This window comes from Micropterus salmoides, unplaced genomic scaffold (genome assembly GCF_014851395.1).
Source record: "Micropterus salmoides isolate LMB-PRFRI ecotype aquatic unplaced genomic scaffold, ASM1485139v1 Ms_hic_scaffold_6, whole genome shotgun sequence".
NCBI lineage: Eukaryota > Metazoa > Chordata > Actinopteri > Centrarchiformes > Centrarchidae > Micropterus > Micropterus salmoides.
The window spans coordinates 4,251,505-4,265,632 of record NW_024044348.1 but is presented as its reverse complement, the minus strand read 5'-3'; the positions used below and the strand labels follow the sequence as shown (position 1 = coordinate 4,265,632).

Here is a 14,128-nt window from a genome sequence, read left to right as displayed (position 1 = left end):
TCCTTAGTTGAGTTCAAAGTGAACAATGATACCAGATCACAGAATGAATAAACTTTTCCTTCTTCTCCTCATTTGCTTATCCAAATCGAGGGTCTAAGGACAGAGGATCTAAGGACAGAGGATGGTGTTTACTGCACAGACTGTTAAAGCCCCTTGAGGCGAGTTAGTGATTCTTTAAATTGACTTGACGTGCGATGACTTCTTTGTGCGACTGAACTGTTATGCAAAATTTATTTGTACAATATATATCTATTTTGTTCTCTTGTAAAAGAGAGCTTGATGTCAAGAATTGATTTAGCACTGGACTGTAAATTTCTGTAAAACAATTAGTGTGATCACATTTGATCACACTTTACGTCAGAGACATCGTCCAGCCAGTTCACAGCTTATATACAGTTTGTCAAACTCCATACATCTTGAACTGTATTTACTCCTGTTGCTGGAGCTCAGAGGCAGTCAGTAGCTAGTGTCTACTACCCAACACTGGCAGTTCAGCTCCGCCTGATGTGGTCATTTTGATGAGCGACCGTTGGCGTATCTGCTTTAATGACCACATTAAGCTTTATAGCCACCAGTTTAGCTCCTCCAGCTAAGAGCTGAGTCATTGATCTTAAGCTGAAATGTCAGACAACATCAGCGTCCTTGAATGAGAGGGAGAAACTCCCTTAAACGTTAAGTGTCGCTCGCCTTTTAGAAGTGAACTTTTTACTGTTATTATGGGTCCTCATTATTAACAGCACTATAACATTGTGAATTGTTGTTCTTAACATTTTAATAAAAGTAGTTGTAATGGAAAGAAGGCCTGAAGAAAAATGTAGAAATATAAAAAGAAACATTAACTTTCAGTTAAAGTGAAAATGTGAAATGTAATTTCACTTTAATAGTAACCTTACTTAAGGTTTAATTTAACACAACCTTTCATTTTTTATTTATTTAATTTATTTATTTAAAAGGGAGAGTGCATAATAATGAACATATTAGCTTTTCAGCAATGTAAATATGCCAGAATTACCCCAAGGCTATTTTCCATCTGTAGTCCCCGGCAGGTTGTCACAAGGTATAAAGTAACACAGTTAAACATCAAATTAAATATATATACAACATCATTTTCAACATCATGTATTATAAAAGACACCACCATTTTGTGCCATTCTATGAAATTAAGTACAAATGAATTACATTAAAGTGCTATTTAGTGCAGTAAAGTGCTGCATCTTATACGGTGAACAAACCCATACACATGCAATAGTGGTCTTGAGCCATTGTTTGAGACGGTTTTTAAAGCTGGGGTAACTCGGATATTCTGTCCCCTTAACTGACGATACAAACTGTCCAAATGTTGTACGCCTGTACGGCGCCATGCGACCACCTCTCGTGGAGGCCCTGGTTACACTTCTGCCACCACCAGCTGTTTTTAAATTAATGCATTCACTTAGTGGGGGTGGAGCAAGTCCATGTAGGATCTCATGTATAGCGCAGGCAAATATTAACTTTGAAACCTTTTCAAAGCTCAGCAAGTTATGTTTCTGCAGGATAAAGCAGTGATTAAAAAAGTTTGAAAAGTGACTATTGGTTTGAATGTTGTGAAAAGATCATCGAAACGCCAAGGTACTTAAATTCATGTACAAATCTGAGTTCTTCTTCTTTCAGGAATACATTTGAGTGTGTCCTTTCAGTCGGCCGTTTAGAGAATAATGATAGACGAGTGACGGTAGTCTTTCATTTTTCTATTATAATCACAAATTACACTAATTTACGCACTCCTCACTTTATGTGTGTGTGTGTGTGTGTCATGTTCAGGATCAGCTACAAGACGGCGTACAGACGAGGCGTGAGGACCATGTACAGGCGACGCTCTCAGTGCTGCCCAGGCTTCTATGAAAGTGGAAACCTGTGTGTTCGTAAGTTGTGTTGATGTCTGGATAAAGTCAGCTAAACATACATTTTTATACACATAAACAAGACAATAAAATGATACCGTGCTGCCTGTAAGGTTTAATACTCAACAAGATGAAAGCTGCACATTTATGGTAATGGTTAACAAAGAATCGTTTTATAGCTCTTTAGAATTTCTGCTTCTTGCATTGCTTGACAGCATGTAGCCGGTGCGACAAGTACAACAGGGGGCAGATTATAGAAAACTATTGAAACCCTAACCCATCACACACATACAGAGAGAGGTCACTAATCATCTGCTCTCTGACTGTGAATACACTCAAACAAGAATAGAGAATTGTGGTGTATCACATAAAATGATGTTTCCAGAGACGCATGATTTTTGCAAGAGTCAGGACCGAAAACTACTGCGAGGAGGAAAAGGTTTTAAATGCAGCTTTACAGAGAGGCCAAGGGAAATGTTAGATTTATTTTTATTGATTATTTTTGCTCATTTGGGGCCAATGAAACAAGCTAACCTCAACACTGACATATTATCTCCTTATGAATTTGCTACGGCAAAAGACAAGATATGAGATATTCTTCACCAGCTGGTCTCTAATCGTGTCTGTCTGCTGTTTGGCGCTGAGCAGACAGTGTACAGCGGATCTATCGGGGCTTCTCTCTCCTGAAAACAGCTGCCTGCTGCAGCTGGAAACGAGGTTGAAGTGTGGTCACGTAGAGCCAAAAATTGAGCTATAACCCGCTGAGAGGGTCTGTAGAGACGAGGGGAACTGCGGTCGGGTGATGATTCTCTCTGCGTTTGTCACTACGAGCCCCTCCAATCACATTACATGTAGCCATTTAATAGTCATAGCTTCTATAAAAATATTTATTAGTGCAGTTTTTAACACTGCTTCAATCTGCAAATGGACACCTGTATCAGATGTATGCAGTTATACTATATGTACGTTCTCAGTGGCCATGGTGTAATAAGTTTTAAACTCAAATTGCTCACGTCATACGTCTGTCCAGAAAACGTAATAATCCATATTTAAACAGCAGCATATAACAAATGTATCTTTTGACCACTTTATTTTATATAATAGTCTTGTTAATAACTTGATTCTCTGCTGCTGGAAGGCAAAAAGCTTTTCATAATGCTGTTGTGTCTGATATTACAATGAAATAAACTTTTATATATTTAATAAAACCCATTCTGGCTGAACAAAAACATTAACACACATTACTCTCTTCTTATGTATGTGAAGTAACGGTGCTCTTATAAGGCTGCACATTGTGTTTGGTCAAATGGCAATAAAACCTATCAACCACTGGTGTTTCCTATCAGACAGAAGTATCTCCACCGCAGAGGAACGTGTGCTCTGCATAACATCTCTGCAACAAACAAAATCATTTTCCTGTCATCTGCATTGTTATTTTCAAACTTTTTTTTACTCCACTAGATACACACAAAGTATTCAGGCTTGTTAAAATTGCAATGTATCTTGTGGAACAGTGATTCACTCTAAGTCGTTATCTTTTCGCTTGCGCCCAGGCGGTTATCTGTATCTGCTGTTAGAGCTGTCAAAGTTAGATCAATCCTGCTCTGTTACAAAGTGGATCCATTTCTACTTTTTTGCCACACAGAGATTTTTGAAATCAACGTAAACATAAGGGGGGGAAAAATATAAAACGAGAAACAAAAGCTGCAAGCAGAAAACGTCTGCTAGCTAATATGGAGATAGATGTCAGATCGTCAGATATCTCTTAAAGCTTTATTCTGAAGATATGTTGTTTGAACAATAGCGTCTTCTTGGATCATTTACTGCTTCAGGCTTTGGCTCATTTTTCCTCTGTTGTGCAAGAGACCATCTACTTATTTGAAAAAAGATTTCTTTGTGATATTTGTCACATTCACCTCAGTAACAGATGAGGTGAATGTGGCTTGTGTTTCGCTTTAATCCCTGGTGCGTGGGACGGATCTGTTGTTAAAAAGGTTGGTCAGTGAGATAAAACACCAATATTTCTCTACATAGTTATTTTTGTGAAGCTCGTTTAAAGTTTTTCCAGCCAAAGAAAAACACGACTCTTACATCAAACAGAACATCAGACAATTACACCGAACAGATGAGACAACAGATGTTCACTCGAAGCTGACACGACACGTGTGCATTTGATTCTTTATTTAACTGTAAACCGAGTCTTCAGCTTCTGTTCTTAATTGTTAGAGAAGCACACACACACACACACACACACACACGCACACACACTGCTACTAGTCTCTCAAAGTCACAAACTGACGCATAAACTCACACACTGCCACTCCTAAGCCCTGCCGCTAGCCAGCAGGGCAAAACCATGATCACATGATTCAGGCTGATTTAAAACAGTTAATTTAATGAGTTTGTATTATGTTTTGATACTCTATGGCAGTCGTAGAAAAGAAGTTAACAAACAGAATTTAGCTCCAAAAGGACTTCACAAAGCCACGTTTCAGACATGCTATTCAACTCCCAGCAGTCTACTAAATGTATTGGGTTTTTTCAGACAGTGTCTCTGATGTGGCTCAATCTTCAATTCTTCTCTGGTCTTTGGATCATACACAGCCTGGCTGGTATCATGGGGGGCCAAAAAAACAATAATAAATGAATAATTTGTGCTCTCAAATTAATAAATTGTCCACACTGATTACTAGGGCTGTCCCCAGCTAAGGGTTTACATAGTCTAATCAGAATAGTCAAGTCCTGCCTGTAGTCGAATCATGTGTGTTTTTGTGCACGGCGATTGTGAGGCGGAGGGGGGCTAACAAGTGGTGGCTCTGCTTTAATCTTGAGAAGCTGAATTTCCAGCTAAACTGAGGCTTATTGTTGACTCTCTCTCTCTCTCTCTCTCTCTCTCTCTCTCTCTCTCTCTCTCTCGCCTGTCATTCACCGGTCTTGTGCAGAGTTTTGCGTGCACGTCGCGGTTCCTCGCGGGTCTATTTTAAGTAGCCGGCTATTTAAAAATGAATAAAACATTATTTGTGTGGTTCATCAACGGTGATAAATTACGGACAACTCGGCACAACACCAGTGAAGCTGGGGCTCGCTCTCTTCAGCAAGTGTTCCTCTACTACCGCCGCAAACACGCTACGCCTACACATGCGCACTGACGACCCAGGGTTAGGGTTACACAATTTCGGATTTATTTACGCACTTTAAAAACATTTAATGAAAGTTTTTTTTGTTTTTATTTACAGCATTATATGTTGAAATGTATATTGTAATAGACTGTATATTAACTTATTGGGAGAAAAGTGGTAGATCTATGTAAAATTATTATTTGTGCACACATTAACAGAATTATATGTTAATTGTTAACATGAAACATACAGTATGTTTAAGGGAGAACATTTTTTAACAGGCTACATGTGTGTCCACGTATCTCTGTCCAAAATCCAAACCAAACTGCATAGAAGGTGCACTTATCAAGATTTTTATATAATCAGTGGATCATTTTGTTATGTGTTGTGTGACAGGAGACTAGGAGATGTGTGAAGACCACAGAAGAGCTAAAAGGAGAGTGAATTTGGACTTGCCTGGTGGCCACAAAACTTAACCTCAAATCAATGCTTCTCTTCTGTGTCTGCAGGATGTGCAAATAGGCTGATTAGGACATTCCCAGTTGTACGTTTGCAGCTAACTTATAGCAGCCAAAGCTGATCAGTACTGCTAGACACAATAACATGTGACCTCAGTTCCTACTGCGACAGTAACATGATATAGAGTAGATTGTAGTTTTTGTCCTTTTAACAACTTTATGTCCGACATCTGTTTAACATGATGTTTAAATATAAACATTATTTAATGATATGTTCTATCCATTTGTCCTCAGAAATAAACAATTCCAGAGCCTAAATTAAGTAATCTAAGAGCACAAATGAGTCATTTGAGAGCCTGATTATTTATTATTTAGGTGCACAAATCACTTTTTCCTTTCTCCATGACGCCTGTTGAGCTCGTAGTGTGATGAACGCACCACTATTAATGTTCCAAAAACAACCTTTGCTTCTCTAAATCACTGCTGTAGTGAACTTATGAACCTCTCTTACTCATACAGGGAAGAAGCAGCCTCTTAGAGAAGAGGAGTAGGTACAATATTTGACTCTCTCCTAGTAACATTTTCACAGACTCCACCGGAAACATTAGTGTTTAGTGTCTCAGAGTGAACGGGCACTTATATTGAAAGGACAGATAAGCTTGGCTGTCTTTTTTTTTTTTGCCTCTAGCCAGTTAGAATATCTATTAGTATTTGTGTATGTACTGTACGTTGGCTGTTTATGGATGTGTTTGAACCGTTTCTGTAAAAATGAATCCCATTACACAATAAAGATCCCAGGGCGAGTTGGACTAGCGGCTGGATCTCATATGACGAGGGTGAAGTGGTGTTGGAAGGGGGTCATACAAAGCTTTAAACAGACTGGGGATTTACCTTTTATGTTGTTTAGAAGAACATGTTTTTTTGTGTCCACCTGTACACAAACACGTGCAGGTAAAAGTGATAAAATGTGTGAAGCTTGACTTTAGAAAAGTCAAAAAAATCTGAATTCACACCAGTCAGAAACAATGTCAGCGTTTGTTAGAGAGAGAGAGAATCTATCTCCCTGCCTGGTCTTTATCACATGCTGGTGTACCTTTCTTGATCCAGCAAAAGAAATCAATTATCCACCCTAGATGGTAAATTCTATAGGGCAGCGTTTCCTTTTCTTATTGCAGAGAGGAAGTGAATGGGTTTGCCTGAGGGGAGGGGAAGGTAAAGAGGAGCGTATTGTGTGTCTTTATTCAAGATATGCTTGTAAACAACTTTATTAGATTCTCCCGGGGGACCTAGACAAATACTCCTCGCCTCCATTGTGTGATGCTGCCTCCACCGCACACACACACACACAAACACACACACACACGTGTCCTCCTGCGTCCGTTGGCTGAGTAGTTTGATTGCCGGAAGCTAATTCTTCAACGTTAACTAAGAAGCGACGCCTGCCTGGTTCGCTAACGTTAACGACCTTGGACAGGTCTTTTGTTGTGCGATATGCACAGCCTGAGCTAATTGAAAGTTTTCCCTCCCCGACAGAGAAAGAATGAGGAGGGGGAGGGCTGCTAATTTGATTATAGGGCTTTCCTCTGTCTGTGTTTTCTGGCTGTTATGTGTGCGCTCTTTTTTTCTGTTTGTCTGTATGTTTTAAATAAACATGTAATTATGTGCAGCGGGCTGTACTACATGTTTACTCTTTTTGCTTCTAGACTTTTAGGTATTTTAGCTAAACACCCATTTCTTTTATTGTTTTGTTTAGTTTTCTGTCTTATTATTCTTCTGCCTGAGGCCATTTTATCTCTCGTCAGTATGACTCCTCCCGCAGTCGTCCCCTTTTTCATTCTCAGTTCAACTCCTTCTGTCCTCTTTTTCCCCTCTGGTGTCCTGAATGCTGTTTGCCGTTGAACCCCAGCAGCTTCACTGCCTGCAACCTCGTCACCCATTGACCTGCTTCAATCTTTACCCCTTCCCCTCTCCGTCACTCCTAACTCCACCCTTACCTCGGCCACTCATCGTGTCTCAGCAGCAAATCTGATATATATATATAACTTTTGGAGTGTGATTTTTGATCACATTCTAAAACTAAAACGTTTTGTGATCCTGTAATGATGTTTCTTTCTTTTTAAAATAATTATTTTTACAGTAATGCTAAATAAAAAACACATTAGTGGTTCAACGGAGAACTGTGTGTTTCAAAATATCTATATTCAGATTTACACTGGAAGTTTAAACTGTCTAGACTACCTCATTATCTGCGTCAAATTCTTTTCTACTGCCATTTATATATATATATATATATATATATATATATATATATATATATATATATATATATATATATATATATATATATATATATAGGTCAGGTTGCATTGTGCGTTATTGCATGATTTGTCTTCTAAACCTGCAGGTTGTGTACAGCTGAAGGAGGTCCAGATAAAAATAATGTTTGCATTTTGTCTCATTGCACTGAAATGAGGCGGCCCCTCACTTTCCTGTCTCTTGTCAAATAGTTCAAGGAGTCAGTCAGATTTCATAATCAGAAGATGACGTAAACAAACATTAGCTAAGCTTTATCCTGCACAGCAAAAGACCTCTGCTGAAAATTGTTATATAATAGTTATTGAGGATGAACCACATGTCTGTATATTAAACTTAAAAATGTACATCTACAGCTGTGTGTTTTTAGCCTATAGTTGTACTGTAGAACGACTGTGTGTGTATATATGTGGAGTTTCAGGTTGTTCGTCCTTCCTTTCCATAAACGCAATATCTCAGGAGCGTCATGAGGGAATTTCATTACATCTGGCACAAATGTGGACTTGGACTCAAGGTTGAACTGATTAGAATTTGGTGGTCAAAGGTCAATTTCACTGTGACATTAAAATGTCCTGGAAACACACTATAACTCAGGAACAGTGGAACCACTCCTCCTGTGGTTTTAGGCAGCCTCAGTTGCTTCCCTCTCTTCATGTAATCTCAGACAGACTGGATGATGTTGAGATCAGGGCTCTGTGGGGGCCAAACCATCACTTCCAGGACTCCTTGTTCTTCTTTATGCTGAAGATGGTTCTTAATGACTTTCGCTGTATGTTTTGGGGTCGTTGTCATGCTGCAGCCTAAATTTGGGGCCAATCAGATGCCTCTCTGATGGTACTGCATGATAATTAAGTATCGGCATGTACTTCTCAGCGATGAGGAGACCATTAATTCTGACCAAACCCCCAACTCTGCTTGCAGAAATGCAGCCCCTGACTTCCACCATGCTTCACTGTTGCCTGCAGACACTTATTTTTGTGACGCTCTCCAGCCCTTCGGCAAACAATGTCCCTTCTGCTACAAATTTTGACTCGTCACTTCAGAGCACCTGCTGTAATTTTTCTGCACCCCCGATCCCGTCTTTCTGTACAGACTTATCTGGACAGAAGATGGTGCAGGGTCCCACTGGTTTCTGCAGCTCTGAGCTGGTGGCACTGCTTGAAATCTTCCTGTTGTGAAGGGAAGTAAGCATGAAGTGTCTTCTATCTGCTGCAGTGAGTTTCTTTGGCCGGCCACTGCGTCTGCGGTCCTCCGCGATGCCCGTTCTCCGTTCTTTGTGCTTCTTCACAAGAGCTTGGACAGCACATCTGGAAACACCTGTCTGCCTTGAAATGTCTGCCTGCAAGAGACCTTGCTGATGCAGTGTAGTTTAACCTTATGTCTTTTTGATGTTCTCAGTCTTGCCATCGTGTATGACTTCTGACAGTACAGCATCCTCACCTTGTTAGCTGAGTGCGGCTGTTCCTCACACAGCTGTATTCCTCCCTCACAGCTGTTTCTGATTTAGTTAACGATTGTGTTTCAACTATAGACTGTAAATTTATGATCATTCGCACCTGTTTGGTAAAGTTGTTTAATCATACACCTGACGATATGCCTACAAAACCCCTGACTTTGTGCAAGTGTACTTAGAAGAATTGACGTTGTTTCAAGGCAAAGGGTGGTCACACCAAATATTGATATGATTTAGATTTTTCATCTGTTCACTCACGTTATATGTTGTCAAATTGATAAATCTTATCTATTAACATTCAGCATTCTTACTTTACAGCATTTTCCCACTCCTGTAAAACAGCATTTTCCCACTCCTGTAAAACTTTTACATACGTATCAATATAGTTAAAAAATACACTTTATACCTTTTTAATTCAATTCCTTCTAGTATTTCCGGACGGACTGTAGTCTGGACATACATGGTTGTAAACTGCAACGTGACTGGTTAATATTACTGCAAAAACGTGGTTGCCATTCATATCTGTGCAGGGAGCATCCTCTTTTTATATTCGAATAATTTATTTGTATTTGGTTACATCCATTATTCATAGAGATTTTTTCTATATGAGATTACTTATTCAGCAACTTTGTCTCTAAGTAAAAAAAAGTCTAATGATTAAAAATGTGTCTAAATGGGACATCATGTTATGTCCCGAGTACAAGTGGAGAAATATCACAACTTTTTCAACAATTAAACTTTCACCCGCAGCTTCTGCCGTGATAAACCCTTTCGACAGATCAGACAATGGAGGAAGATGTCAGGTGTACACTTACAGCCAAATGCTGTTCATTCAGGTGTTGCTCATACCTCCGCTCACATTCTTCCTGTAGCAGCCGATCAAGAGATTCAAGGGCACTGGAGACTGCTTCTGCAAGCCGAGACAATAGCTGGAGTTAGGTAGCGATCATTTAATTTGATATCTATTAATCTTTTTGTACCCGTTGCTGATTTAATCCTCCTTGTAGCTGTTTCTGCTCCAATCCACAGGATGAAAGGTGATGTTTAATGATTTACCAACTCTCCTTCAGGATAAAACGAGCATGTGGTTGTCTTATTATAAAAAAAAATAAATTCTCTCTCTTTCTGAAAATATGCTGGACTGCACAAATAAGCGCTCTCATAGAAACTATTAATCCTGGTGGCTTCTACCTCATTATAAAGCTCAGGCTGTTGTGTTTGCAGGAGTGACCCCACCCCACTTAATTTCACAGCTGTTTATGTGTACAGTGGAACCAGTGGTTCCCGACCAGAGGATCGCGACCCACCTAAGGGGTCAGAAGAAAAAGCAGAGGGGTCGTGAAATTATTAATAGGAAAATTTAGGCTTTTAAAAATAATTGAAATGCAAAAATCTGAAAATCACTTTTTGGCAGAACCTAACCCTTTGACATTACTTCACTTGAAGGGGAAATTAGGCAGAACAATGTTGGGAACCACCCAAATAAAGCCTCAACATAAATTTTCTGAAGCACCTAAAACAATTTGTTTGCTCTTTTTCGAACAAATTTGCAGTCACGAGAGTAATGTAAAGTAACGTTACTATCCTCTTTATTTGAAGCTGACAGTAGAGACAGGAAACATGGGGAGAGAGCAAGGTGGATGATAGAAAAGGCCTACTAGCCAGAATCAAACTGGGGATGTTAAGATTACATTTTTAAAATAGTTTAACAAACAAATATGCTCCTTTAACCATGACCGCAGTTGTTTACCTAATCTTATTCTAGACATTCCCTAACGTAGATCCTTCTTTACTGATGTCCTGTTGTTATTGCTGTGTCTAAGACACTTTAAGGTTATGTTTATAACCTTACAGTGTACAGTGTCGTATATACGACTGTGAGACTGACATCCCTAGTTTGTTGTTAAACATTAAACTGAATTAGTTAACTCTTAATATTCAACAGTGTTTCTAATGTTTCTTGCTTTTAATGGGAAATAGTCCAGACAAATCCTACACTGAGCCACATTTGCCACAAGTGAAATACACCAGTCCTGTTCACAGTGTCTGCTGTATTTCTGAGCAAACGTAAAGCTTTCAGTAGTACAGGCAGAAATTTTTACCAGCCGTTAGTATAAATCTTTACTCAGCATGCAGTGCCAAGTACATGTGTCTGGGAGGATTCCTGTCCTAATGCAAGAAAAAGCTGTAAAATGTTAACACACTGCCACTATAAATTTAGAGAGGACGACCCCTCTGTGGCTAAACTACCATAAAACCCAGCTTTACTGAGGCCAGTCTCACTTCCGCATCCACTGTACCCACTTTTCCTCCCTGCTCGCATACTTCCTTGCAACTTTCAAAACTCAGCACTTCAATTTTGTGTGCTGTGCTGATTTTAAATTGCACCTCATAGCCTTAAACTGTGTAGTTTAGTTAAAAAATAGCATGGAAGTGTGTGATGCAGGATTAGTTGGGTGTGTATGAGCTTGCATATTGCATGTGTACATCCAACAAGTCCCAGCATACAGATGCAGAAACTAAAGAGGCCTTCTTTTTCATTTATGTGATGTTCATTTGTTCCTGTGCACATATATTTATACAAGTCAAGCCGCCTGTTTCTGTTAGAGAGAAATCAGTCGCACAAACAGAGAACCAGAGCAGCAGCACATCATATCTCTGTGATGGAGGAGCTAAAGTCTCCAAGCTGTCAGCCCGTCTTCTCCCAGCACAATCCCTACCTGATGTATGATGCAGTATTCATACTGTGATACACAAGTGATCCTCCCAAAATGAGGTGGAGGGGATGTTACATAAAGTTCAGTCTTTCACTTTTAACAAGTGACACAGATGGTAATAAAGCTGGTTTTGCTTAGATTTGTCATTCCATTAAGCAATGTGGGGTTTTGAGGGATGCGTCAAATGGCAGGGTACACCTGTAACATCGCTGGCAGATATACATATATAGTTTTTAATTATATGCTTGGGATTTTAAGACTTCATCACATAGCCGACAGTTGAGAGATGACAGGGCCTGAGGGGAGGAAACGAACCAGGGTATGTTGTGGTTCGTGGTTGGTGTCTTAATCCCCCAGTAGCACATACTTTCATACTTTCTTTAACCTGTTTAATGAGTTTTCATGCTTCCTTTTAACATTTAGCTTTGACATTCAACATATTACAGGGCTTTTTTAAATACATTTGTTTGTGTGGCGTCAATTTAAACTGGGTTTCCTGCAGATGCTCATCAGGATCCTTCCTACAAATAGATAGTAAATGAGTTTCCATCCAACTTTTTTATGCACATTTGCAATTTGCACAAAAAACATTTTATGCTTCGCGGACGTATCGATAAGAAGAAACTGCCACTAAGTGCAATAAATCGAGATGCGCATGAAGCGTAAATATGCAGCTTTGTGACACTTCTGTCAAGTAGAACATGAGTATTGAAGAACCTCTCCATCCGTTCCATCCGGTTTTCCACGTGGTTTTCTAATGCTTGAGATTTGATAGCCTTCACTTAAGTTACTACGCCGCCTTCTTCTGCCGCGGTTTAAAAGCACCCCTCTGCAGGATTACCACCACTAACTGTTTGTCTTGATGTGACCAACTCATAATATTCAAACAGTGGCAGTGGATCGAAACACACATTAAGTAGCGTTATCTTTTGCCAGTTGTTCTGGAGATGTGGTTAAAATTTTAATTATATCTGGATGGAAACTTGGCTTGTGTCATCATTCTGTTAAATTAGGTTGAGGTAGCTCGGTTAAATTATCATCCAATCACTCATGGATATCTATGCCCAAGTTTAGATCCTTAAGTATATCTATATGTTAAAAATTATATGGATAGAGAGACAACAAAGAGACTTTACCAAAGACCTAACCTTGGCAAAAACATTTACACAAATGCTATATGGATCAATGAACATTCAGTGTGAGTACTGTAGAGTTATAGTTAGCGTCAGGTAGGACACTACATGACACTAAATATTATTAAACAACATTATAGATACATATAGTACATTACATTATACAATATAAAAGACTCTTTATGGTGCAATGACATAATAATAGGATGTGAAAAAGGGAAGTTTATATTATTAAAAGTCATTCTGACGGCCATTGTTTTAAAGTTTTAGGTGTTTCTCTTTGAAGTCAGTGGGAGGGATTCACTTTCAGATTCACTTTTAGGTTTTATTTGTGATACAGAGAGCGATTGGTGTGTCTGTGTGTGCGTGCCATTAGTCTTTTCTGTGTCTTTATTGCTCACTACTTCTTTGCTTTTGTCTGTCTCTTCAGTCTCTATTGGTTTTTTTCCCCCCCTGTTTATTTTTCCTCTTTGTCTCTTTAATTTTTCTCCCTTCCTCCTCTTCCTCACGCCTTCTCGTGACCACCTTTGGCCTCTAAGCTAATCGCTGAACAAGATAATGACACGGCAGCCCTGTGAAAACACTGCATCATTTATTATGCTGTGATAGAGTCATTTGTTTTGAACCTTCAGATAGTGTGTGACAGCTCTCAACTGTAAGGTGGTGTCGAAATGAAATATTACATCGGTTAGAAAAGCGTAAGGTGAAAATGAAGAAGTCAGTGCTGCCTTATCTGTTTGCTGTACGAAGCAGATAATATGCATTACATGCTATCAGCAGACCGTCTGGTAGCATCCTACCATATCTGAGTTGTGTTGATTTTTTTTAGGTTGGTAAATACATACATATTAACAGCCGCTCACGATTTGTACTCTCGATCGATTAATCTGTGCCCCGTTGATATATTAATTTGTCATTTCACAAACAATGAGAAACAATGACTCTCTAAGGTGCAGCACTGAAAAGGGGGTACTTTGCACCGGTTTAAGGCTTTTGTACACTGAATCCATTATCTTTGTGGCCTTTTATGAATCTGTCATCTGAAAAAAAAACAC

The 14,128-nt window shown here is 39.2% G+C and overlaps 1 protein-coding gene across 1 annotated transcript in view; it reads left to right on the top strand.

Annotated features, from left to right (window-relative positions):
* Nucleotides 1-14,128, top strand: part of LOC119889986 (multiple epidermal growth factor-like domains protein 11) — a 159,830-nt gene that overhangs the window by 43,458 nt on the left and 102,244 nt on the right. The window contains 1 exon segment of the mRNA XM_038700963.1: nt 1,801-1,901. Coding sequence (XP_038556891.1) covers nt 1,801-1,901 — 101 coding nt within the window.